General features: G+C 46.5%; 1 protein-coding gene across 1 annotated transcript; it reads left to right on the top strand.

The window, feature by feature from the left end:
- The first annotated feature begins 29 nt into the window (after window positions 1–29).
- marchf4b (membrane associated ring-CH-type finger 4b) lies at window positions 30–27,980 on the top strand. Its single transcript, XM_060039264.1, has 4 exons — window positions 30–1,181; window positions 24,061–24,216; window positions 25,121–25,313; window positions 27,395–27,980. Exons 1-4 carry the CDS (start codon window positions 765–767, stop codon window positions 27,826–27,828), a joined length of 1,200 nt encoding a protein of 399 aa, XP_059895247.1. The 5' UTR covers window positions 30–764; the 3' UTR covers window positions 27,829–27,980.

Raw genomic sequence — 27,980 nt, 5'->3', positions numbered from 1 at the left:
AGATGGTCCAGGCCAGCCAGGTAGGACAGGTTCTCTTCTCCATCGGTGTTGTTTCCAGTCCTGACGTGGAGCCGTGCATGGCTCGTGTATTAACGCCAGGATCGCCTCTAGTGCATCAGTCGTGTGTTTACCGCGGAGCCCAGGATTCCGATCTCTGCAGGTGGTCTACACACACACAGATGGACTAGTCGGAGAGAGGTTATTAGAGAGCCAACTACAACATCTACCATCGGACTAATCATTAACCTGAAGGAACACCCACCCCGGCTAATTCATATATGAATCGAACAGTTTGTTCCCCTCTATAGCTCATTGTTGAACTTAATGGCTTCAGACACTTGTTTGCATCGTTGGAACTTGCTTCCACTGGGATTTACTCTCCCGTCGAAAGAAAAAAAAGACGTTAAGCGTTAACCGTCAACTCTTCCATACAGAAAGCATCGTCAGATCCCCCGCAAACAGCGACACAGGGAGAAACAGAGAGACATATAGAGAGACACAGAGACTCACAGAGAGACACAGAGAGACATATAGAGAGACACAGAGAGAGAGACACAGGGACTCACAGAGAGACACAGAGAGACATATAGAGAGACACAGAGAGAGAGACACAGAGACTCACAGAGAGACACAGAGACACAGAGAGACACAGAGACACAGAGAGAAACGCTGCCTGCCATCGACGGGGAGGGGGTGCATGGGTACATGTGGTTTGCATTCCCCATCCTTCTCCGGTGCTGCGGGCTGTTAGTCAGACCGGAGCCATGCTGCAGGGCCAGGGCCTGCTGAAGAGCCGCTGCTGCCTCCTGCTCAGCGAGCTCAGGGTGCTGCTGCTCGGGCCGCACGCCCCCTCCACGCCGCTGCCCCCCTCCCACGTCCTCACCCCTGTCGGCGGGGGACAGGCGGAAGACCACCAGGCCGCCAGCGGGGGCGGCGTCCCAATGGGGGCCACAGTCTCGGACAACAACAACACGTTGGTGCGGGGCCACCATCAGCCGGCGGGGGGGCCCGGGCCGGGCTGGGTGGACGCGGCGGAGCTGTCGGCGGCGCTGCGCGTGTGCAGCTCCTCCCCCGAGGAGCGCACCAAGGGCCGGCTGGAGGAGAGGTACTCCATGAGCAGCTTCAGCGAGAGCGGCTTCAGGACCCCCGTGTGCAGGATCTGCTTCCAGGGGCCCGAGTATGTAAGTCAATTCAGCTCTGTTAACGGTGAGCATGGTGAAACCTCATGTGTGTGTGTGCGTGTGCGTGCATGTGTGCATGTGTGTGTTTGTACTGTGGCGACCCTGCCCCAGGAATGTCTCGGTTGCTCAGGAATCACCAAACGCCCATGTCCGTCCAAAGCCAAAAAGAGGCATTTATTCAAGGAATAACAGAAACCGCGTGGGTTGGCGCCCAACATGGGATGAACGAAAATAATACTAATGACTCCGTGAGCCACGGTAGAGTCCATGTGATTGTCTCTACGGCTGGGCCGGTCTCGTCCCTGGAGAGGGAGGTCGCTCCCGTTGGGAGCACTGTTCCAGCGGTGCGTTCCTCGTCGGCGTACGTCGCCCGGGTGTGCGGTTTCCCTCGGGACCGCTGGGGGAAGGTCCACTAGAGCCTCGTCCGTATCGGGTCCTGGATGTTCCCTGCTCCATTCGGGCTCCCACTTCCCTCCCTGAGAGAACATGTCACCGCCTTTTGAAGGGGTACCTACCTGGTCTTCCGTGTCCTCCGCCGCAGGTCTTCTCTATTGCGCCGATTAGGGTGACACAATGGACGCTCTCTGGCTCAGGATATCACCTGTATATGCCATCCACCTGGGCCGCCTGGCCCGAGGTGTGGACCGGGTTGCCACAGAACGTGTGTGTGTGTGTGTGTGTGTGTGTGTGTGTGTGTGTGTGTGTGTGTGTGTGTGTGTGTGCGTGTGCGTGTGTGCATGCGTGTGTGTGATACAAATATCTCTAATGCGCTGTGTACAATTCAAGTTTTCCCGTGGTGTTAAGTGGGTCTAGATAGTAAAGAAAAAGTTGAATATCCTTTAACCGAACTCTGATATTGAGTCGATGTTTCAGTACATCAAACTTTAAGGTTACTTTGTAAGCTACATCCTTGCAGCCCTTGTAGATCCACAACAGAAAAACAATTACAGGTAGGATAAATCAAAGTCCTCTTCCCCCTTCTGCTGCTCAGGGAGAGAGGGATGGATCTGTCTGAGCAGCAGAGATAGAGGACTGCAGGCACGCTAGCTGTCTGAGGCCCAGCCTAGAGATTAGGTTATTGATCATGTTGTCACAGCTCCAGGTAAAGAACATATGGCTGAGTGGTGTCAGAGGGAAGGATATTGAGGCTCTCACTGAGCAGTTATTAACTTCTACTCTAAGGCCATGTTCTTTACGGTTGCCCCATTTGCATTCTGTCTTTTATTAAAGTTAGTGCTATTGAGAAGAATGTTTTAGTGGTTCAAGGGACTCCTGAGCATTATAGCAAGTTAAAGGACTGGAAAACCTGATTACTGGTCAGGTATAGATCGGCTCTGGTGTAAACAGGCATGAGGCCAGACGCTCTGTAGGGGGGGAGGGGGCCAGGGGGAGGGGGCCCGGGGGTCACAGTCAAAGCCGGTGGATATTAGACACACACATACCCTGCCCCTTGACCCCTGCGGCCTGGCCCCTGTAGCCAGAGGAAGAGGAAGGGAGGGAAAGACGATGATTCAAAATTAAAATTAAAATTAAAAAAAAACTTTATTTGTCCCCAGGGGGCAATTGAGGGCACATGGCAGCAGCATTACAAAGGACAGGGCCATGTCCAAACAAAAAACAAACAAAAACAATAACAAAAATACAGCATTGCTACCTGGCAGACAATACACACAAGCATAGGTGTCTACAAATACACACATTTAAATAAATATATATAAAATATGCAAAGTGCATGTTTATAAATGGAGAACTGACTCTTAAAAGTGTACAATGTGTCAAATATGACATAAATATAAAGTGCAATCAGTTAATTTATACCATGCTGGTTATAATACATTTGAGATGAATTGAGGCGAGGTATTTATGTTGTAACAGTTAATGGGAGTGTGAGGGCAAAACAGAGTACACGGCTTCACCAGTCCATGTGGGGAGGGCACAAGCCCAGGTGGGGGGTTTAGGAGGAGTTGAGGAGGTGAACAGCCTTGGGAACAAAGGTTGCTTTTCTCCTCTGTGTCCTACAGCCGACTCGAGGCAGCGTAGTCGGCGCCCTGAGGGGAGCCACTCAAAGGCGGGGTGTAGAGCGTGTGAGGGGTCCTGCATAATTCTGTTGGCTAACCGGATGATGATGGTGATGATGATGCGGATAATGATTGTTATTGTGATCAGCATTATTAATATTCTCTTTTTCATCATCATCATCATCATCATCACCATCATCATCATCACCATCATCATCACTATGGTGCAAACCTACCCTACCTTCTTGTTTCCACTCTGTCTGTTTTTGAGGAGGAATATACGGACTGTAAGAGTTAACACAAAATGTAATAGGGATTAGGCTGAGCAAATTTCAGCCTCAGTGCACCCTTCAAAATATGTCTTAACCAGACTGTGAGCTCCAGCTCTTCTATCAGGTAATAACTATAATAAAATTAACTATAAACTGGAGACTTCTTTACACAGCTTCCATCACATAAAGCCAGCCCCAGCCATCACAGACCAGGAACCTGAGGAGACCTGTGTCTCTGTGAGAGGTTCTCATGTTCTCCGAAGAACCTGAAGAGACCTGTGTCGCTGTGTGATGTTCTCATGTTCTCTGAAGTACCTGAGGAGACCTGTGTCTCTGTGAGAGGTTCTCATGTTCTCTGAAGAAAGTAAAGAGACCTGTGTCACTGTGTGATGTTCTCATGTTCTCTGAAGTACCTGAGGAGACCTGTGTCTCTGTTTGATGTTCTCATTTCACTGAAGTACCAGAAGCAGATACCTGGTGTCTCTGTGAGATGTTCTCATGCTGTTCTGTCTTCCTGGGTGGCGTCTAGATCACTCGAAGGTCCAAGAACAAACAATTAATCAGCCACATCTCCCTCTTAGACCTCTTCACCTATCGGAGCACAAGACAAGCAGAACATAAGTCTTCTGCGTGCCGTCCCTCGGGAGTAAAGAGAGAGAGGGAAAGGGAGAGGGAGAGGGAGAGGGAAAGAGAGAGAGTGAGAGGGAAAAGGAGAGAGTGAGAGGGAGAGAGATAGCGCATCTCTATCTATTAGGGGAATGGTCTTCCCGAGTGTCACACGCCGTTACTTCAAAGTGTCCTCTGGGGCGGACGCCGGTAATGTCCCGCCTTCACGCGTGCATCTTTAGGACGTGTGACTAGCAGGGAGATGTGAATCATAACATGGATAATGCACGCACACAGCTCGTTCCTCAGCGGGACAATGGAAGCCCTCCAGGCACTATTCATCCTCCTACTTTGTACTCCCCCCATACACACACACACACACTTACACACACAGAACCACAAACACACACCCACACACACACACTAAAGCACTTTCTGCGTCCCCTTGCATGTGAAATAGCCTCTCCTCCCGATCCTGTTCCCTCGTATCGGAGATAGACAAGATGCACAGCGTCTGAGATACTGGGGGCCGCGGGGAAGGTAAGTATGTGTTGGCAGCCACTGCGAGGTCATAACATTCAATCAAAAAGCCACGGTTACCAGCCATAGATTCAATTAGTTTTATATCAGGGCCATTAAATATGATCATAATCCCCGCAAAATAAGCAGCGAGTCAGAAGGCCCCCAGCATGTGGTTTATGGGGAGTCGTAGCAGGTAGAAGAGACTGAATTAGCCCGAACTGCTTTTTTTATAAGGTTGCTATGGTAGTTAAGTTTGTTATTGGCAAATGTGAGAACAATTGGAGTTGTGATTGCTGGTGAATGACTTCATTACGTCACTGTTTCACTCTCTCCGACTAGCATCCCCTCATTTCACATTCCTATAATACACCATCTGGACTCAGAGTGCTGGAGATGGAGGATGGCAGTCGAAGAGTTTCAGGATTAGTCTGAAGAAAATTGGGTCGTCTCTATCCTCTTGGCTTCCAGGACCGGTCACAGTGAGTGGTCTGAGTCCCGCTGGAAAAGATAGAACTGTTGTGCTGCTCCTGCCAGAAGCCATCCCACCATGACCATCTGTGGATGGGCCCGTTCTCTCCTCCTCCTCTTCCATCACTCCCCTCTCTGGGCGTGTCGCCTTCTGTCACAGTCATCCGGCGAGGCTGCCATGGCTTGTTACCGTCGTTCCACCAGAAAGAAAACACTGGTCCTGAGGAGGGGCGATTAGGAACGTAACCACAGGATGATGTAATAAGGAAATGGAAACTATTCAGTCCAATGTTAATAATAATGGAAAATAAATATTGGTGCTTATTTTCCTCAACATTGGAATTCAAAGTTATCATTGCACAATAATTATGCCTTAAATGCAGAATAAATAAGTGATGACACATCATGTGCTGTACATGAAATGAGGAGTCTGCTGCCCTCAGAAACTGGTGGCTCAGTGAGGCCTGAGAGAAGGGGTTAAGAAAGACCTGGCTTCTTCTCCCGTGGTGCTGGGAGGCTTTTCAACAGCAGCCAAAACCAAACAGGAATTAAAAAGATAACCTGAGAACTAGATATGATTCTCTGGAAGAGAAAAACGTAATAAATGTAAGAAATGTAAATTCCCCCTCACAAGCCATGTGCTTTCTGTGATCAGAGTGAACTGTTGTTGAAATTGTGCCCAGCACTGAGGAAGATCAGAGACTCATTTACACTGCTACCCTTTAGCTTCAGTCTCACAGTGGTTGTTAGGTTAGAGATGTCTACCCTGAATCCTCTTTATCCCCTAGCATTTTTTGATAACTTTTTTGGATAAATAATTCAAGCAAATGTGCCCATATTATTATAAACAAGGGTTAGTTAGGATTAGACTATAAGCATCTAGTCCACGTGAACCAGTGTTCACGTGTAAGCTCCTCATAGCAGCATTAAAGAACATAGGTCGAGACACAAGCTTGTTTGGAAGATAGATGCCTTGCTAAAGGCCTCAGTCAGTCATTCAGTAAGTCAACAATGGAAAATAACTAATAACTAATAATAAATAACTACAAGAACACAAGAAATTAAAATCAAGGTAGTGCATTAAATACTTTTCATCAAATAGCACGTAGTAGTAGTACGATTAGATCATTTTGTTTGGGGAGTATCATTTGTTCTGAGAGGCAGTAGCTCTGCAGGTTTCTTCCCCTCCACTTCTCTGTTCCAGGGCAGATAAGATCCACTGAACTACCGAAACCCTCGTCAGAGGCTCCTAGTCATCTTTCATTTGTCTGATGTGTGCAAAATGATTGTGCATTGCAGATTGTAGAGTGTGTATCGTAGTAGGCTGTTTGTGTGTCTGTGTGTGAGTGTGCATCTGTGTATGGGTGTTGGCACAAGTTTGTGTGTGTGTGTGTGTCTGTGTGTGTGTGTGTGTGTGTGTGTGTGTGTGTGTGTGTGTGTGTGTGTGTGTGTGTGTGTGTGTGTGTGTGTGTGTGTGTGTGTGATTCTGTGTGTGTGTGTGTGTGTGTGTGTGTGTGTGTGTGTGTGTGTGTGTGTGTGTGTGTGTGTGTGTGTGTGTGTGTGTGTGTGTGTGTGTGTGTGTGCATGTCTGCAGTGGTGCATTCGCTACAGCTTGGCTGCTTCCCTCACGATGTGATATAAATCAAAGGTAGAGAATCGATATTCGCTGCGTAAGGAGCCCAGCGCTTTATGTTTGCGTGTTTTAACCGACATAATACCAGTGGCCCTGTGGAGGGGAGGGGGGGGGGTGCTAGGATGGTACAAATGGGGGCGCACTCTGATAAATCAGCTTATGATGATGCTGGGTCTCCATGGAGGAGCGATGGTGATCCATCTGTGCGGCGGTGTTAAAGATGAACTGAAATGAAATAATCAACATTGATAACGTGTTAGTTATGACCATTATAAAAAAAATAATCAATATATAGTTTTTTTAGCAACAAAAGGAAATGCGTCTTTTAATTAGAGCGCCGATGACGTCACTGGCATGGTAGGACTAGGTTGTTGCTGCTGACACGCAAACGTCTTCTACACTCCACTCCTAATAGTGATTTTAATATGGCTGGTTACGCGTTTGAGCCTGTGAGGGACATGCCTGTAGTGCCCGACTGCCACCCGGTGGAGAGGGATCAATTTCAGGCTCCAGCTCACCGCGGTGAATTTAGTTTTAGGTTGGATATTCGACGGATATTCAGTCCAGTTCCAGCCGCGACTTCACGGAGATTTGCCCGACAATAGCAGCAGGAGAACGGTTAGCACACCTCGCAGAGCCTCGCGGTGAATCGCTGGAAACTGATTTAGGGACCGTCAATAAATTACTTCACGTAAATATATCAATACAAAATACTTTGCAGTATTTTCAATAGCTTCCATGCCATGTGACCCAGTGACTCCGTCCAAACCAGTATCCATTTGTAGAACTAAACCCTAAGAATAAGACACACCACTTTGTATTGTATTTTAGTGCTTTCTCTATTTTATATGAATACTAATATGCAGGAATTATCATATTTCTTTCAATAGCTTCCATGCCATGTGACCCAGTGACTCCAAACCAGTATCCAACTGTAGAACTAAACCCTAAGAATAGGACACACCACTTTGTATTGTATTTTAGTGCTTTCTCTATTTTATATGAATATTAATAAGCAGGAATGATCATATTTCTTTCAATAGCTTCCATGCCATGTGACCCAGTGACTCCAAACCAGGATCCAATTGTAGAACTAAACCCTAAGAATAGGACACACCACTTTTTATGGTATTTTAGTGCTTCCTCTATTTTATATGAATATTAATATGCAGGAATTAGGGCTGGGTGATAAATCGAATATATGCGATGTATCGCGAGATGTTCTTCAGGGGATGTATAAAATGCCCCTGTTGCGAACATCGAATACAAATAGGCACGTAATGTTCCTTTTTACTTTTTTGTGCGTTCACGGAACGGGGCGACAAGATCCCATACAAAGTGAACGTAGAGATGCGTATCGGGCGAATTTTTCACGAGAGAAAACCGGCGACAAGTTTGATTTGTTGCGCCACACTTTCGCCGTGCACAGGCGAGCACGTTCACACGGATTTGTGGTGCGACAAATTCGCTCGGGTTGAAATATTTCAACTTTGACGCGAATTTCGCGTGATGACAGCCAATCAGCGTTCAACAGCGTGGCCACTGAGTGACATGTGTAACGTATCAGCCAATCAGCATTCAACCGTCAAACTCGGTGCAGTGCAGTCCGGGGTGAACTGCAGCATTGAGGAGAAAGTGATTGTTGCCGTTTGAGACTCCCGGAGACTTGAGCTCTATATATAATATACAATATAATTGTGTGTATCACGGCCAAAAGCTCTGTGCGCCTCCGGATGGCCGTAGCGTGGGGAGCTCATAGGGATTGGGCTTCTCAGGGTTTGTTTACCGGCGTTGCTGTGGTTTCCGGTCTTGTGTGTTCCAACGGTTTATTAGGTAGGCCCATCTAATAAATCTCTGTCTAATCAATACTTCATTCACTGCCTCTTCCGCGGTCATTACAATATTATGAATAGACGTCGGGTCCTCCGAAGTCTTTCCCTCTTCCACAAAAGGTAAAGACATGCAATGGTGGTTATCTTGTTGTGGCGCGACAAATTCGACAAAACTTGTGACAGCACAGTGACAGATTATGATTTGTGGCGCGACGAAACTTCGGCGACAACGCAAATGTGCGACAAATGTCGCGTTTGGTGTGACTGTGAACGCACAGTGTTCCCTTCTCTCGCTCTTTCCTGTTAGTGGAGCAGATTAGTAAAAAAATCGTTCACTTTGGTATACAAGCATGACATTTAGCACAGATACTCTCTAAGGGCCACTATTTTGGAAAAAGGCGTTGGCCACTCAAAAATTCAATATGGCGGCCATTTTTCAAGATGGCCACCATTGCTATTCAATGCTTATTATATCAATAATTCAAACAGTGATCCAAGCATAATATTTGATAAAAATACTATCTAAAGGACATGTTAATGGAAAAAAGATGCTTGTCCCAGTAAAATTCAAGATGGCCGCCATTTTTAAGATGGCCACCGTTCCTGTCGAATATTAATTATTTAAATTGTTCAAATGGTGATTCAAGCATACAATTAGGCAGAAATACTCTTCAAGGAACACTCTTTTGGAAAAAGGTATGTGCCACTCAAAATTTCAGGATTGTAACCATTTTCAAGATGGCCACCATTTCTGTCAAATATATGCTTTGTCTGCCTCCTCTCCTTTGACATGTCCGGCCTAGTTAAACTTGCCAGGGATATAAGCCCTAAAATACAATACAAAGTGGTGTGTCCTATTCTTAGGGTTTACTATTACAATTGGATACTGGTTTGGAGTCACTGGGTCACATGGCATGGAAGCTATTGAAAGAAATATGATAATTCCTGCATATTAATATTCATATAAAATAGAGAAAGCACTAAAATACCATAAAAAGTGGTGTGTCTTATTCTTAGGGTTTAGTTCTACAAATGGATACTGGTTTGGAGTCACTGGGTCACATGGCATGAAAGCTATTGAAAGAAATATGATAATTCCTGCTTATTAATATTCATATAAAATAGAAAAAGCACTAAAATACAATACAAAGTGGTGTGTCTTATTCTTAGGGTTTACCATTACAATTGGATACTGGTTTGGAGTCACTGGGTCACATGGCATGGAAGCTATTGAAAGAAATATGATAATTCCTGCTTATTAATATTCATATAAAATAGAGAAAGCACTAAAATACCATAAAAAGTGGTGTGTCCTATTCTCAGGGTTTAGTTCTACAAATGGATACTGGTTTGGAGTCACTGGGTCACATGGCATGGAAGCTATTGAAAGAAATATGATAATTCCTGCTTATTAATATTCATATAAAATAGAGAAAGCACTAAAATACAATACAAAGTGGTGTGTCCTATTCTCAGGGTTTAGTTCTATAATTGGATACTGGTTTGGAGTCACTGGGTCACATGGCATGGAAGCTATTGAAAGAAATATGATAATTCCTGCATATTAATATTCATATAAAATAGACAAAGCACTAAAATACCATAACAAGTGGTGTGTCTTATTCTTAGGGTTTAATAATACAATTAGATACTGGTTTGGAGTCACTGGGTCACATGGCATGGAAGCTATTGAAAGAAAAATGATAATTCCTGCATATTAATATTCATATAAAATAGAGAAAGCACTAAAATACCATAAAAAGTGGTGTGTCTTATTCTTAGGGTTTAGTTCTACAAATGGATACTGGTTTGGAGTCACTGGGTCACATGGCATGAAAGCTATTGAAAGAAATATGATAATTCCTGCTTATTAATATTCATATAAAATAGAAAAAGCACTAAAATACAATACAAAGTGGTGTGTCTTATTCTTAGGGTTTACCATTACAATTGGATACTGGTTTGGAGTCACTGGGTCACATGGCATGGAAGCTATTGAAAGAAATATGATAATTCCTGCTTATTAATATTCATATAAAATAGAGAAAGCACTAAAATACCATAAAAAGTGGTGTGTCCTATTCTCAGGGTTTAGTTCTATAATTGGATACTGGTTTGGAGTCACTGGGTCACATGGCATGGAAGCTATTGAAAGAAATATGATAATTCCTGCATATTAATATTCATATAAAATAGAGAAAGCACTAAAATACCATAACAAGTGGTGTGTCTTATTCTTAGGGTTTAATAATACAATTAGATACTGGTTTGGAGTCACTGGGTCACATGGCATGGAAGCTATTGAAAAAACTGCAAGTATTTTGTATTGATATATTTACGTGAAGTAATTTATTGGCGGTCCCTAAATCAGTTTCCAGCGATTCACCGCGAGGCTCAGCGAGATGTGCTAACCGTTCTCCTGCAGCTATTGCCGGGCAAATCTCCGTGAAGTCGCGGCTGGAACTGGACTGAATATCCGTCGAATATCCAACCTAAAACTAACTTCACCGCGGTCTCCAACCCCACCTTTGGATCGTGTGGGTGTGGCTGGTGTGCGTGTGGGCCATTGAATCGGTCTGCTGCCAAGAGGTCCCGGTCAACCTTGACCATCTAATGGTGGGATTAGGTTGCATAACCATGCATAGGGCATTTCGGATGCTGTGCGGCGAGAGAGAGGTTTTGGAAGTGGCCATGCTCTCGCTAAGTGTGTTGTCCTCACTGCAGTGTAGCAACTGCAGCTATACAACTAGTTAAACTCTTCCTTATAAACACCGCTGGACTGGGCATAGGGCATGGCGGGCATATGCCCGGTGGCCTGAAGCCTTTTTTTTTTTTTTTTTTTATTCATGCCAAACTCGCGTCTAACGTAGCAGGCCACGTTAACTTCAATGCAGGCCACATTAACGTCAATTCAAGTTAATGCAAGTTAAACTGGCAGATCTGCCCTTTATCATGATTGATTGAAGCCTGGGCCAATGAGGTGAGGGGCAGGCCAATTACGTTTTGTAATTGTGTGCATGGCTAGTTACAACGCTGCTGCCGCCAGGTTGTTTATTTATTCTTTATTCTTCATTGCATTTGTGTGACTGTCGCGGTGGCTGCCGCCAGGTTGTTTCTTTATTCTTCATTCTGTTTGTGTGACTGTCGTGCGTCTGCCTTACGAAGTAAAAGCTTGCTGTTTTGCACCGTCTGTGATGCGGTGGCGTCTGCTGGTGTGTGGTATGACGGCTTCCCTGAGTCATCCAGTCATTTCTTGCTTTAATAATGCATTGTATCACACAAGTAATGATATATTATTCATAGTTTAGCCTACAGTATTACATTTATTATAATTATATTAACTAAAATGAATTAATTAATATTTTTTAATATAATTCCTTTACTTAAATTTAAGTAACAAGGTTGAAAGAAATGACATCTAAAAAGTAATGTGACCTACGGTCAATAGATCATACTTTTGATAAGCCTAACAGTATTTTGGGAGAACTTTTCATAATGCTTCTCATAGTGTTAAAATGTTTGTGTCTCCTAGTGCACATTGATCGTTTAAGGCAGTGATTCCCAACAAGGGGTATATGGTACATATACCACCTGAGGTGCGCAAGCAAACTGCAGGGGGTATGTGGATAAATTAACGAATGTGTGCAGCATAGTCATTGCATGAGTGAAGGGGTACTCATGGTGTGACAAAAAGGCTTAGGGGGTACGCATGTCAAAAGCAGTTGGGGAAAAAACCCACGCTGTCACACAGCGCGCTTACATTTTTCCCCGTCAATACCTGGTGGTGGCCTGCTCTTGGTTAAAAATGCCCGGCCTGAAAAATTGCCCCAGTCCAGCCCTGCTTATAAATGAAGACGTGAGTCGTAGTAAGCTTTAGTTGCTCTTTACTGTGGCTCTTTTTCTCATTGTACAAGGTCAGAGTGAAAACTGTAACAAAATAAATACGAAAATTACCATTTAGCACTGTAACAGGTGCTTTCCACATGTAAATAAATCGTTTTTAGCCACAAACATATCATGCACAAACATGCATTTTTCATGTAAATAGTACTTTCTAACATTAACTTATGAATGTAATAATGAAATTATCAATTTACGATGTTGCCTCTGTGACGTTTACATTGATACAATCATGCGGTTGAACACAGAAATGTAAATATGCAAATTCGGTTAGCTTCCTCAGACTACTAAACTAAAACAAACCTATGACCCGGAAACATGAGGGTGAAAACGGCCCTTCAAAATAAGAGCTTTTTCAAAACAAAGACCATTCAGATTTATGCTTGAAAGGCAACACACTCCCCGTCTGACCTCTATGAGGTCATTAATTCAACCCGATGAGTCTCTGAACATCAGTCTTTAGTAAGAAGTAAGACAACTTCTGAGACTGGTCTGAAGAAAGTTTTTGAATGTCCCTGATTTGTGGTCCTCAATTCCACCTTCCTCACCCTTCCGTCTTCTCCAGGGAAGGCCTTTGTGATGGTAGCCATGGGCCAGTTGTTGCGGGTAGCTTGACTGTCTTTGAGAAGGACAACGTCTCCTATTTGCAGGTTTTGGTAAGATTTGGTCCATTTCTTGCGACACTGCAAGGTTGGCAAGTACTCTCGACTCCAACGACTCCAGAATCTGTTGGCAAGAGCCTGTACTTGTCTCCACTGTTTGGTGAAGAGATCTTTATCTGTAAAGTCTCCTGGTGGAGGTGGGACTCCAGTTTTTTGAGTTTGGAGCATTGATGGCGACAGAATGAATGGATCGTCAGGATCATTGGAAACTGGGATTAGTGGCCTTGCATTTACAATAGCTGTCACTTCTGCCATTAGTGTACACAAAACCTCATGGGTTAGGCGATTGTGCTGTTCGAGAAGCATTGAGTCCAGGATTCTTCGGGCCACCCCAATCAGACGTTCCCAAGAACCGCCCATGTGTGAGGCGTGTGGAGGGTTGAATTCCCATGAGCACCCTTGTTGGTTTAGGTACCTCTGCACCGTGGCATCTGGTTGGTTTTGGCTCATTCCAAGTTCCTTACATGCTCCTATGAAATTTGTGCCGCAGTCGGATATTAGCTGTTTGGCAGGTCCTCTTATGGCAAAGAAACGCCTCAAAGCGTTAATACAACTTGAAGTGTCCATTGACTCAATGACCTCAATGTGGACGGCTCTGGAGCTCATACAGCAGAACATCATAGCCCACCGTTTGCTCTCAGCTTGTCCTCCTCTTGTTCGTCTGGCAGTAATACACCAGGGTCCAAAGACATCCAATCCCACATATGTAAATGGAGGGCAGGTTTGAAGGCGTTCTGGAGGCAAATTTGCCATGCGTTGCTCTTGCATTTTGCCTCTGAGTTTGCGACAAGTTATACATTTGTGTAAGACTGAATTGATGAGCCTCTTCCCCCCCAAGAGCCATAAACCAGCAGCTCTGACGGCTCCTTCTGTCAGGTGACGGCCTTGGTGTTTGACTTGGGCGTGATGGTGTCTGACAAGCAACAAGGCGATGTGGTTATCCTTTGGGAGGATTATGGGGTTCTTCTCTCCAGCGCCCAGGTTAGCGTTCTTTAGTCGTCCTCCAACACAAATGAGATTGTTCTCCAAGGTTGGACTGAGGCAACGAAGTCTGCTGTTTATCGGGACTGGCTTATTCGTGATCAAAGCCTCAAATTCCTTTGAAAATGCTCTCCTCTGAACAGCTGCAATAATGACTTCCTTTGCTAGGGATAGTTCATCTGGGGTTCGAGACAGATCACACCTGTGCCACCCTTGACACTTGTCCATGTCTTTAGTGAGCTTAAAGGACCTCACAATGTGAATTAAGTGTGCTATAGCTCGGACAAGAGAGTTGAAGCTGGAGAACCTTAGGAAGCGTTCTGTGCTGAGGCTTTTCTCTTGCAGCTTTGTGGCATAGCTCCTCACTTGGGGACGGATATCCACGTCCAATTCTGGTTTGATCAGGTCGAAGGACTGAACTGGATCTGGTTCGTTGGGAGAGTCGAGCAAGAAGTTAGGGCCTTGTAACCATGCAGTCTGTGCCAAGAGTGAGGCAGGAATAGACCTTGATGCATGGTCTGCAGGATTAACCTCTGTGCGCACATAGTGCCATTGCTCAGGTTTTGTGGTTTGGCGAATGCGCTGAACTCTATTATGGACGTAGACATAGAATCGTCTGGATTCATTACGGATATAGCCGAGGACCACTTTGCTGTCAGTATAGAACTTTGTGGAATCCAGCTTCAAATCCAATTCATCATGGATTAAGTCTGCCATTTCCACTGCTAAGACTGCCGCACAGAGTTCGAGCCTTGGAATAGTTGGTTCAGACTGAGGTGCAAGTTTTGATTTGGCCATGACAAACCCAATGTGAGTTTGTCCATCTCCTTGTACGGCCTTCAAATACGCCACAGCACCGATGGCTTTGATAGATGTATCAGAAAACACACAGAGCTCTGTACGCACTGCCGTTTCTAGTGAAGCTGATGTGTATGTCCGTGGTACATGAAGGTGTCTCAGCTCCTGAAGTGATTCTTGCCAAGCTTTCCACTTGCTGAATTTGTCTTCAGGCAGTGGTACATCCCACCCGGACTGCTCAGCGGTGAGTTCCCGAAGGAGGAGCCTTCCTTGGATTGTGACTGGGGCCAGAAAACCCAAGGGGTCAAAAACACTGTTCACCGTGGAGAGGACACCACGGCGAGTGAACGGCTTGATGGTGTTTGCAACAGAGAAAGTGAATGTGTCACTTGCCATCTCCCACAGGAGACCCAGACTGCGTTGAGTGGACGCAGCCTCTCCGCTTAAGTCCACATCCTTCGCAACTGCAGCACAGTCTTCATTTCTTTTTTTTTTTTCTGTTTTAGCCCACCACCACCCCCCCTCTTCGGAGGACAACTTTATTTTTATTCAACAAAATTTGATTTACAAAAGTAAGAAATAGGAGAGAATAATGATAATAATGATAATAATGAAAAAGAAAATAAAAATGAGATTGAAGTGGCTCCGAACCCATATACCCAAGTGCGCAAGACACACAAAAAAAAAAAAAGTAAAATAACAGACACAAAGAAAGAAAAACACAGAAACAAGCTTTAACATACATACTGACAGACAGACACAGGGACGCACAGTCAGACAGGCAGACAGAGACAAATGGTGGAGAAATGTGGAGTGGTAGATGTGGTCTAAAAGGAGGAGTATGGTGCTATGTGTGTAGGGTAGGTATATGCAAGTGTGTAGCTATAAGGTGTTGTTTGGGGAAAGGGAACGTGTGTGTGTGGGGGGGGGAACTGGAGAGAGCACAGTCTTCAGATGGAAAGGCTTCCAGGACTGTCTGGCTGTTGGAGGCAAACTTGTGGAGCCTGAGGTTTGACTCGGCTAGTGACATCTGTGTTCTGCTCAACAAGCTGATGGCTTCGGCATCGGTCGACGCAGAACGAAGGCCGTCGTCCACATAGAAGTGGCGTTTCACGAAGTTGACCGTGTCGGACCCATGTTCTCGTACACCCTCTCTAATTGCTCTCCTGAGTCCGTAGATGGCTACAGCTGGGGACGGACTGTTGCCGAAAACATGAACTTTCATTCTGTAGTCTATGATTTCTTTTGTCACATCATTGTCCCGGTGCCACAGGAATCTCAGATAATTTCTGTGGTCCTCTCGCACCAAAAAGCACTGAAACATCTGCTGTATGTCTGCCAAGATGGCAACCTTTTCCTTACGGAACCGCATCAGAACTCCGAGGAGAGAATTGTTGAGGTCGGGGCCTGTAAGCAATACATCATTGAGTGAAACACCTAAGTGTTTGGCACTAGAGTCAAACACCACCCTGATTTGGCCTGGTTTTTGAGGGTGGTACACTCCAAAGGATGGCAGGTACCAGCATTCTTCGTCCTCTTCTAGTACTTGAGCGACCTCTGCATGGTCGTTCACCAATATTTTCCCCATGAAAGCAACGTATTGCTGTTGCATCTCTGGCTTCTTTTTCAAGCTTTGTTGGAGTGATGCAAAGCGTCTGACTGCTTGTTCTCGATTGTTAGACAAGCGTTGTCTGGGATGCTTGAATGGGAGTGGAGCCACCCAGCTGTTTGATTCATTTCTGTAGACCTCTTTGTCCATTAGTTTCAAGAAGAGGCTATCTTCAATAGAAGATGCTAGCTTGTTGTCATGTTCGGTGTGACTGAAAACAGTTTGGCCCAATGTCTCTTCCACAGACTTGCTAGTCTCTGAAATCCTGTCTCTCATCTCTTTTCCTTGGTAAACCTTTTCTTTGATGTGCAAGAAGTTTGTACAGGGTTCGAGTAGGGAGGGCCGGCCGTCAAGCACGGTTGTCTTAAAGGTGTTGACTGTTGGTATATGCGCTTTCCCCAAGCAGACTTCTCCAACCAGCACTCATCCTAGGTCCAAGCGTTGGGCAAAGGGGGCATTGTGGGGGCCATTGACAAGTTCCCTAACTTTGTGCGCTCTTATTATGTCTCTACCAAGTAACAGGAGGATCTCAGCAGTTGGGTCGACCTCTGGGATGTGCTCTGCTACCTTGACAAGATGTGGATGATGACGAGCTGCATTTGGGGTTGGGATTTCAGAGCGGTTTTCAAGTATGTCGTTGCACTCGATGAGTGGTGGGAGAGGGATTGTGACCTTTCCGTCCAGTGACTCGACCACGACGTCTACAGCCCTGCGCCCAGATGTTTCCACTACACCAGAGCATGTCTTCAGATAGTAAGAATATGGTTTGCACTCAATGTTAAACAGCTCAAAAAGGCTGGACCTTGCTAGCGACCGGTTGCTTTGGTCATCTAGGATGACGTAGGCCTTGATAGCTTTGTCTGGTTGACCTTTGGGATATAGCTTCACAAGACAAATCTTGGAACATGACCAGCCAACGTTTCCTGTGCCACAGACCTCTGTCCAGTTTGAGTTAACAACAGCTTTAATGGTGCTGCTCTCTTCTTCCTCCCCGCCGTTGTGTGGTGGAGTTGAAGGGGCCTTGACTTGAGGTGCAGGTCCAGGGTGCATGGCAGAGTCGTGATAGGTGCTATCACACTCCAAACACTTAACTGCATTCGGACAGTCCTTAGCAAGGTGAGTAGTTGAGCCACAGCACTTAAAGCAGATTCCTTTTTCTTTGAGAAAGGCCTTTCTTTCCTCCAGCTTCATGGCTCTGAAGGCTTTGCAGCGTTTGAGAGGATGTGGCTTGCCATGTATTGGACAGCTTTTGTTAGGGTCGCTGGCTCCTTTGTTTATACTTAGGCTTGTTGGGGCGATGTCCGTCTTGTGGACTGAAATTGGGTACTTTGTGCCTTTAAAGAAGGTTCTTTCAGACTTTGCAGGCGAGCCACTGGTGCTTGGGATAGCAAAGCTAGGGTTGTTCCTTTTACGTGCTTCGCTGCGCACAAACTTGCTGAAGAACTCAAACGGTGGAAATCTTCCTCTATTTTCTTCCTTGTGTTTTGAACCAACTGAAATCCATTTTTCTTGAAGCCCATAGGGCAGTTTCCCAACTATGGGTTCAATGCCGCGTGCGGTATCCAGGTAGGAGAGAGCTGGGAGGTAGCCATCCCACTTGGCGCACTGCACTTCCATTAACAAGTCTGCTAGTTCCCGTAGCTTCGTCTGTTCTTTTGCTGAGACTCTTGGGAAATTATCGAGCCGGTCGAAAAGAGCTTTTTCAATTATTTCAGATGCTGCACAACATTCCTGGAGGCGTTCCCAGGCCTTTGTGAATGCTATGACTGGGTTTGTTATGCACACTGACCGTAGACGTTTGACGTGGTTGCCAGATTCTTTACCAAGCCATTTTGTCATTAAGTCCAATTCCTCAGTAGCTGTGAGGCCATATCATTTTCCATACCGTCTGCTGCTTCCCACACAGCTGCTTCAGCCTCAGCCATTGCTGCCTCTCTGCGGATGGTGAGCGCTTCTAGCTCGGCATCTTTCTTTGCCTTTTCCAGCTGATATGTAGCTTCTCTGTCAGCCTTTTCTTTCTGGTGCTCTGCCTCCTTAGCAGCCCTCTCTATTTTAGCTTTGGCTTCTTGTTCAGCGAATGCAAGATGTGTTCTAGCTGCCTCTGCTTTAGCTCGTGCACGTATTAATGAGCTACTTGATGCCGTAGATGACCTGGAACTTCTTTTGCCGGCCACCGAAATCTTGTCGCTTTGTTGAGCTTCCATCTTACCACGATGTACAACGCCAGCTCTTTAACGTCTTTTCACTGTGTTGTCCTCACTGCAGTGTAGCAACTGCAGCTATACAACTATAGTTAAACTCTTCCTTATAAATGAAGACGTGAGTCGTAGTAAGCTTTAGTTGCTCTTTACTGTGGCTCTTTTTCTCATTGTACAAGGTCAGACTGAAAACTGTAACAAAACAAATACGAAAATTACCATTTAGCACTGTAACAGGTGCTTTCCACATGTAAATAAATCATTTTTAGCCACAAACATATCACATGCATTTTTCATGTAAATAGTACTTTCTAACATTAACTTATGAATGTAATAATGAAATTATCAACTTACGACGTTGCCTCTGTGAAGTTTACATTGATACAATCGTGCGGTTGAACACAGAAATGTAGATATGCAAATTCGGTTAGCTTCCTCAGACTACTAAACTAAAACAAACCGATGACCCGGAAACATTAGGGTGAAAACGGCCCTTCAAAATAAGAGCTTTTTCAAAACAAAGACCATTCAGATTTATGCTTGAAAGGCAACACACTAAGTGACGTCCGAGCGGAGACACTGGAGCGCCCCATAAATAGCAACGAAGTTACGGGGCGAAAACGATCATTCCCCCTCCGTTTTCCTTTGATGCGTTTCAGGAATATCTCTGTGAAGACGGACTCATTGCGGAAATGCAACGAGCTGTACAAACGAGTACCTACCTACATATTCAAGGCGCTGGTTCTCCACAAAAAAAAGTGGCGCGCAGGCTCCTGCGCGCTGTATAAAAACATTACTATCTCCTCCACAAGTCGTGGAGGAGATAGTAGTTGTTTAACCTTTTAGATTGAGTAGAAATAACGTCGCTTCAGGCGTCCACACGAATCCTAACACGAAACCGCATAGGTCTGGTTTTATTTGAAACCAACCTGGGACCATGGACCTATTAAAGAACATGGTTTATTAGTTTCCTAATAACATGGTTATTGAAGACATGGTTTCACAAAAAATCGTCTCCGGGTGGACGGGACCTGAAAGACATGTTAGATGCACTTTGGGAGATGCACTTTGGGAGATACACCCGCGGATGAGCATAGATGCAAGCCTTGCGAGGCGAATTCACGAGTGTCACGTTTATTTTAGGTGGATGTTGGAGGTTTACTTTCTGGTGGATGTAGATGGATATTGCACAGATGCATATTGCACAGATACATCTTACTATGAAACTACTTCTTCGAGTTTAACTCCCTCTGCATCAGCAGAGGGAGTTAAACTCCCTCGGCGAACATCAGGGTGAGTAGAAAGGGACATTTGTGTAACTTCTGTTTGCAGACCCGCCGTGGTTTAATTAGCAGCTTGGAAACATAGATCTGTGATATCGTCGGAGTAATAGTTTATAGACTTTATGGTCGGAGTGCTAGCTTGTGGCGATTGACATGACAGGGGCTATCGGAGGGTTAATCAGTTTTAAGGCTGCCAGCCAAATATTAAGGGCTGGTTTCCTATCAAAGGTAGCCTGTGGAAATGTATGATTACACCAGCTGCCTTGGCCCTATATAATTTATTTCTGCAGCCAGGGGCAATGCAATAAGATGATCCTCCTGTAGACCTGGTTGTTTTGCTTTTCCGTAGCCATTTCAGCGAGCCTCAGAGCCTGACTCATTACCTGCTATGGCTGCTAGAGCCACAGAGTAGGAGTAGGTGATGCCAGTAACGCGTTAATTAGTAACGCGTTACTGGCCTCGGACCACTTTTTTCAGTAACGAGTAATCTAACGCGTTACTATTTCCAAACCAGTAATCAGATTAAAGTTAGTCATCAAAGACACTGTGCGTTACAATTTTTTTACCGATCGCCGATTGGATTGGGAGCGATGGTGTGGTGTGTGTGTCTGTCCGTCCGTCTGTCTGTCTGCCTGTTTGTGTGAGAGTGCGTGTGCGTGTGAAGCGTCTCTGTTACGGTTGCGGACCGACGCCCCGCCCTCATGGGTAAAACCCTCCGTTTGTCGATGGCCATGCAAATGACCATGTGTTTTTCAATGCATGGGATTTGTTTAAAATTATGTTAGTTTTGATGTGCCTTTCCCCGGACGTGATTGGTTGCTGCATCGGAAAGCCGAGGATCCAGGAAGACAAAATACGGGCGGGCTCAACATTCGCGGCACCTTGTCTCGGATTTGCAGCTTGCCATTTAGGTCTTCAAATGCTTACGCTACGGCCACACCAAACGCGTTACTCGCGTTGGATATATGATTACGTATAATTGCGTCTGCCGCGTCTAAAGGTACGGCCACACCAAGTGCATTACTCGCGTTAGGGGCGTCAAAAATCTGCATTTTTGCATAGGGAACCATTGGTATAGGCACGTAGACGCGTTACACGCGTTGAAGCGTCGCGTTACTGTGTGTTCACACCAAACGCGACGGGCGACAGGATCCCATACAAAGTGAACGTATAGACGCGTATCGTGCGAATTCTTCGCGAGGGAAAACCGGCGACAAGTTTTGATTTGTCGCGCCACACATTCGCCATGCACAGGCGAGCGTGTTCACGAGGATTTGTGGCGCGAGCAATTCGCTCGAGTTGAAATATTTGAACTTTGACGTGAATTTCGCGTGATGACAGCCAATCAGCGTTCAACAGCGTGGCCACTGAGTCACATGTGTAACGTAACAGCCAATCAGCGTTCAACCGTCAAACTCAGTGCAGAGCAGTCCGGGGTGAACTGCAGCATGGAGGAGAAAGTGAATGTTGCCGTTTGCGATTCCCGGAGCTCTATATATAATATAATGGTATATAATATAATATTTGTATGCATAATATCACGGCCAAAAGCTCTGTGTGCCTCCGGATGGCCGTAGCGCGGGGAGCTCTCATAGGGATTGGGCTTCTCGGGGTTTGTTTACCGGCGTTGCTATGTTTCCGGTCTTATGTGTTCCAACGGTTTATTAGGTAAGGCCTATCTAATAAATCTCTGTCTATTCAGTACTTCATTCACTGCCTCTTCCGTGATCATTACAATATTATGAATATACTGCGTCGGGTCCTCCGACGTCTCTCCCTCTTCCACAAAAGGTAAAGACATGCAATGGTGGTTATCTTGTTGTGGCGTGACAAATTCGACAAAACTTGCACAGCGACAGATTATGATGTGTGGCGCGACAAAACTTCGGCGACAACGCGAACGGGCGAAAGATTTCGTAAGATTTGGCCTCCACGTAAACGCAGTAACGCGCCCAACGCACCAACGCCTGGAGTTCAAAAAATTGAACTTTCAACGCTCCAACGCGTGACGCTTAGCCGCGATAGCCAATCAGCGTGGAGCTTGACCCGATGTCACTGGCAGAGAGAAGTGACGCTTGCACAGAAGCATACGGCCGACATCTTTCTTTATTCTGGGTGGAAATAGTAACATAGTTACGCCATTAAATGCGTTTCTGGAAAAAAATATTGCGAGAAATGTGCATTTTACTTTCATAATGTTCGCTCAGTGAATTTGAAGGATGTTTGGTTTGATAGTTATGACGAAGAGGGAACGCTCCATTCACTTGCATGGACATGGACTCATCTAGCTGCGTTGGCGCGTTGACGTGCGTAATTACGTGCGTCTGCCGCGTCTAACGCCCCTAACGCTACGGCCACACCAAACGCGTTACTCGCGTTGGATAACGCGAGTAACGCGCCTAACCTGACGCTTGATCATTGTGTGATGGTTCAACGCTTCCAACGCGTCAACGCGCCAACGCAGCTAGATGAGTCCATGTCCATGCAAGTGAATGGAGCGTTCCCTCTTCGTCATAACTATCAAACCAAACATCCTTCACATTCACCGAGCGAACATTATGAAAGTAAAATGCACATTTCTCGCTAAAAACGTTTCCATAAACGCATTTAATGGTGTAACTATGTTACTATTTCCACCCAGAATAAAGATAGATGTCGGCCGTATGCTTCTGTGCAAGCGTCACTACTCTCTGCCAGTGACGTTGGGTCAAGCTCCACGCTGATTGGCTATCGCGGCTAAGCGTCACGCGTTGGAGCGTTGAAAGTAAAAAATTTTGAACTCCGGGCGTTGGTGCGTTTGGCGCGTTACTGCGTTTACGTGCGTAATTACGTGCGTCTGCCGCGTCTAACGCCCCTAACGCGACGCTTCAACGCGTTTAACACGTCTACGCGCCTATACCAATGTGCATCGGTTCCCTATGCAAAAATGCCGATTTACGACGCCCCTAACGCGAGTAACGCGGTTGGTGTGGCCGTACCTTGTAGATTGAGGCTCTTGTTAGCTACCAGGGAACTGGGCCAGGGTAAGGTTGTTGAAGGTTATCGAAAACCGACACGCAGTTACACCTTTGTTAAGAAACACTAGGCGCATGTGTATTTTGGGAGCTTCTCTTTGGTTATATTAATTTCTTTGATTTGGACAGCACCCAATGGTCCTTTTCCTTTTGTATTTTTGCGTCCTCTGTTAGTGTTTAATTGATTACCCCAAGCTCCGGGTTAAATAAACAACTTTAAAAAAACGGTTGTAATTTTTTATTTTGAGGCAGCAGGGGGTGTTTTCGCAGCTAAATGTAACTGATAAAGTAACTTGTAATCTAACTTAGTTACTTTTAAAATCAAGTAATCAGTAAAGTAACTAAGTTACTATTTTAAGGAGTAACTAGTTATCAGTAATCAGATTACTTTTTCAAGGTAACTGGCTACACTGCTTGCCAGTGACGTAGCTGATTGTTGAAATCCAACATGGCGGCACCCTGTAACAATTTCACTGTACAATTGAATCCCTTTTAGCATGTTCAGCCATTTTTAGGTATTGTACCAATGAGAAGGCAGACAATACATCTGTTATATCAATTCAACTTCAAATTTCAGTTCAGTTCATCTTTAAAGTGTTGTAGAGCTGGCCGGTGAGCAACTGTGGAGCTGCTACAAGTCGCTGAGGAGCTGCAGGGGCCTCACTGGGGTGGCTTGCCTGACACCACACAATATGCTTTATCATACATCTTATTACATGACTTTGGCTCTGATATCCCATGTTCTAAATGTGCTCCGTTAAACCAAAGGCTTTGTAGCCGAGAGACTCAGCTTTCTTGGTATCAATAGTTTGGGTGTTAATGTTGGTGTTGGTGCTGACTCTCAAATCAAACCTACAAAGGTGGACGATCACTAGCAGTCTGTGAGCCAGTGGTGTTGGTCTGTGGATGATGGTGTTGGTGGGGTTGGTGACGGTGTGGGTGGGGTTGATGACAGTGTTGGTGCGGTTGATGTCGTGTTGATCTGACAGTGTTGGTGGGGTTGGTGAAGGTATTGGTGGGGATGGTGACAGTGTTGGTGTGCTGGTGTTGGTCCTGACGCTGACTCCCGCCCGCTGCCTGCAGGGGGAGCTGCTGAGCCCGTGTCGGTGCTGCGGCTCGGTGCGCTGCACCCACCACCCCTGTCTCATCAAGTGGATCAGCGAGCGAGGGTCCTGGGCCTGCGAGCTCTGTTACTATAAGTACCAGGTGATCGCCATCAGCACCAAGAACCCCCTGCAGGTGAGTCCTGAGCATGAGAGGGACGTCTGGGAGGAGGCTGTGTACGCATGTGAAGATCTAATAATATAGAGAAACAATCTGATCTTTAATTGATCTTTACATCAAAACAAATCTTCTGTTAACTGGGAATCATATTGAATGAATGAGAATACGCTGAAAACAATATCCCGAGATTGCGATCTCAATCGTGGGATATTGCCCAATATCCCGAGACAGCGAACCAATCAAATTGCGCCATCTTAGGAGGTTCACGTGTAGCACCTACTGAATATAATAAGACAGTATTTGGCTGGTGGGATCATCCATATCATTTGCCCCAAAGACTCTTTTTAAAGGTCCCATGGCATGCCACCAGGTATGGTGTGATTAGCCGGTACAAGCCTGTTTGGAAATCTGCCCCTTATGACATCACAGGTGGGCGTGTCCACCTAAATGTGTGCTGGATAGATCAGTCTACCAGCCTACCCAGTGGACTGTAGCAAACGTTGCTCATCTAGCCGTCACACATCTAGGTGGACACGCCCACCTGTGATGTCATAAGGGGCAGATTTCCAAAACGGCTTGTAACGGCTAATCACACCACACCTGGTGGGATGCCATGGGACCTTTAAGAACCTAGTCTTTGCTAACTGAAAATGTTCCCAGGCACTCCCATGGGGTCTTGCATTTCTCTCTCTCAGAAACACACTCACCCAGTAGACACACACACACACACACACACACACACACACACACACACACACACACACGTACACACGTACACACAAATTCACACAGTACACAGACACACACACATGTACCCACACATTCACACAGTACGCAGACACACACCCATGTACACACAGGTACACACACACCAGCAGGCCCCCACCCTTACCCTGTTTCCCCCCCCCCCCCCCCCCAGTGGCAGGCCATCTCCCTGACGATGATCGAGAAGGTGCAGATCGCGGCGGCCGTCCTGGGCTCTCTGTTCCTCATGGCCAGCATCTCCTGGCTGGTGTGGTCGTCCTTCAGCCCCTCGGCGCGCTGGCAGCGGCAGGACCTGCTCTTCCAGATCTGCTACGGGATGTACGGCTTCATGGACATCGTGTGCATCGGTGAGGCGGCGTGGCCCCGGGGTCATTCAGTCCCAGAGATGGTGTCGTGTGCCCAGGCGAATGCTGGTCGCCTAGCCCAATAGGAGATTTGATGAGATCAGTTCAAGGTGCACGTTAATCCTGTCCCCAGGGGTCTCCTCAAAGGAAGGAGAGCTGGAGATAAGTCTCATTGACAGTTCACAGTCAATAAGAAGGTGACCCAACGCCTTCACCCCACCGTCTGTGGGGCGAAGGCCCAAGTTCAAGTGGTCGACTCGCGTTGGAGATTCCTACATTCTTCCTGCTCAAGTTGTGTAGTATTTGTGTTTATAATATTGGTGTTTCCAGCTCAGCAATCAATTCAATCTCAGGCGGTGTCAGGCTCCCCAGGCAGTTATTTAAAATATGTGTGGAGAGATGGACAGGATGATGGAATTGGCTCAATTCTTTAAGGAATACAAATGTCAAATTTAAGGACTGAGTTGTTTATATGCAAGTAAAAGGCATACCAATGTTTGCAGCACAGGACTAAACATCAAATTCCTTTTCCCTGCCAACACACCCAGACCACAAATGTGCCTAGAATCTGTCACACCGAGGTCCACATTTCACCACTCGGCATCCAGTACCCTCACCTTACCCTTTCCCCCCAACTGACGGCATGTAGGCCTGTCTCCAGCTGCCTCTGTGATGGCTCTACACCCAATGGGATGGATGTGATGATGGCATCTCACTTCTACATCTCACTTTTTGGAATCAAATAATGCTAAAAACTCCTGCCACTGCAGGCGCAGCAGATTAATTGTCTGGTTGAAGAGCTGGAAGCGTGTGCAATCATTAACGCACCTCCTCCAGGGGTTAGCTTCACACCCAGCAGACTGGGCAGGGAGGACTCCATGCCCTCCCTGTCTAAACACTGACAGAGACATAGAGAGACAGACGACCAGGGAGGGAGAGAGAGAGAGAATAACCAGAAAGGAAAAGAGAGAGAGATAGAGGCATACAACCAGGGAGGAAGAGAGCGAGAGAGGGGGGGGGGGGGCAGTGACTGCAGTTTTTATATAATCAGGCATTAGGAGCAAATAAGTAGAATTGTGCACTTCAATAGTTATAGTAGATAACTTGATTGTCCGCGTGGGGCAGTTGGGTTTGCGGCACAGTCGCAGTTAGTTTAGTACATATTTTAGTAATAGTGAGATTTTTGTGATTCCTAAGTGAAAATAAAAGGCCTGTCAAATATAAAGAGAGAAATCCCAGCATTGCTTGTAACAGATTGATTTCCATGTTCTTGCATTCCGGGTGCAATGAGGACGAATCAATAAGCAATCCCCAACTGTGATAAGACTTTATTGAGCAAACCCACAGAATGAATACTCAGACTTTTCTTCCCAAACCTCAAACCTCTTTTACGCCCAGTCTGTCCAGGGCTTAGCCAACATCTAAACCATTCACCTAACAAAATTCTCACAAGGTGCGTTTCTATACAACTCCTAAAGGATTAGAAGAACTAATAGCTCGCATCTAGGGGGTCTGCCTCCATAGAGGGCCAGTCGCAGTCAGATAGTAGAGATACAGGCGATAAGACAGACAACGACGGCTCTAAGAGTCCTCAACACTGCAGACTCTTTGTCTCAATGATATTCTCAACCTTGTGGTTCACCAGTCAGGGTCATCATCTAACCCCTGTTCAGATCTCTCCACAGTCCTAGAGGTTCACCTGGGACAAAGTGATGGTCTGACGACTGGTTCACCAGGGTCAGTGTGATGGTCTGACTCCTGGTTCTCTAGGGTCAGTGTGATGGTCTGACTCCTGGTTCACCAGGGTCAGTGTGATGGTCTGACGACTGGTTCACCAGGGTCAGTGTGATGGTCTGACTCCTGGTTCTCTAGGGTCAGTGTGATGGTCTGACTCCTGGTTCACCAGGGTCAGTGTGATGGTCTGACTCCTGGTTCACCAGTGTGATGTGTGATGGTCTGATTCCTGGTTCACCAGTGTGATGTGTGATGGTCTGACTCCTGGTTCTCTAGGGTCAGTGTGATGGTCTGACTCTTGGTTCAACAGTGTGATGTGTGATGGTCTTACTGGTCTCTCTCCTCCCCAGCGCTCATCATCCACGAGGGCCCGTCGGTGTTCCGTATCTTCCACCGCTGGCAGGCAGTCAACCAGCAGTGGAAGGTCCTGAACTATGACAAATCTCAGGACCGCGAGGACCTGAAGGACCCGGCCGCCGGCGACAGGACTCTCTCTCCGCCGGGTCCGGGGGCAGACTCCCAGCCCCCCGGGGTGGGGGCGTCCTCCTCCACCGTCTCCCTGATGGTTGGGGTCTCCTCACCCCCGGGCTCCACCGTGACGTCCGGTGGGAGGGCGGGACCCCAGGGCAACCCCTGCGAGGCGGCCGGACCCCCGGACCAACATGGCCCCTACAACATCCTCAACCTGCTCAGCCACCTGAGGGCGCCGGAGCCCCGCGGCCCACCAAGCGCCCCCCCCGGCGACGCCCCGCGGGAGCTGGTCATGAGGGTCACCACGGTCTGAGGGACGTGGCCCCGTCCCGGAGGACGCTGACTGAGGGGGAAGAGGAGGGGCGGCCCGGACCCGACTGCGCGGGAGGACCCGACCGCCATGTCGTCTGTGAAGTGCATCTGGGATGTCCGGGATTGAATAAAAATCTTGTTGTTTTATTTGTA

Source organism: Gadus macrocephalus, chromosome 20, assembly GCF_031168955.1.
Source record: "Gadus macrocephalus chromosome 20, ASM3116895v1".
Lineage (NCBI taxonomy): Eukaryota > Metazoa > Chordata > Actinopteri > Gadiformes > Gadidae > Gadus > Gadus macrocephalus.
The sequence above is the reverse complement of the archived record's forward strand: the minus strand, read 5'-3'. Positions and strand labels throughout refer to the sequence as shown.

Bases quoted from the DNA above. Each gene is read 5' to 3' on its own strand.
- marchf4b (XM_060039264.1), top strand. From the start codon at position 765: ATGCTGCAGGGCCAGGGCCTGCTGAAGAGCCGCTGCTGCCTCCTGCTC. The intron at 24,217-25,120 runs GTGAGTCCTGAG...CCCCCCCCCCAG, and splicing joins GCACCAAGAACCCCCTGCAG to TGGCAGGCCATCTCCCTGAC. The intron at 25,314-27,394 runs GTGAGGCGGCGT...TCTCCTCCCCAG, and splicing joins CATGGACATCGTGTGCATCG to CGCTCATCATCCACGAGGGC.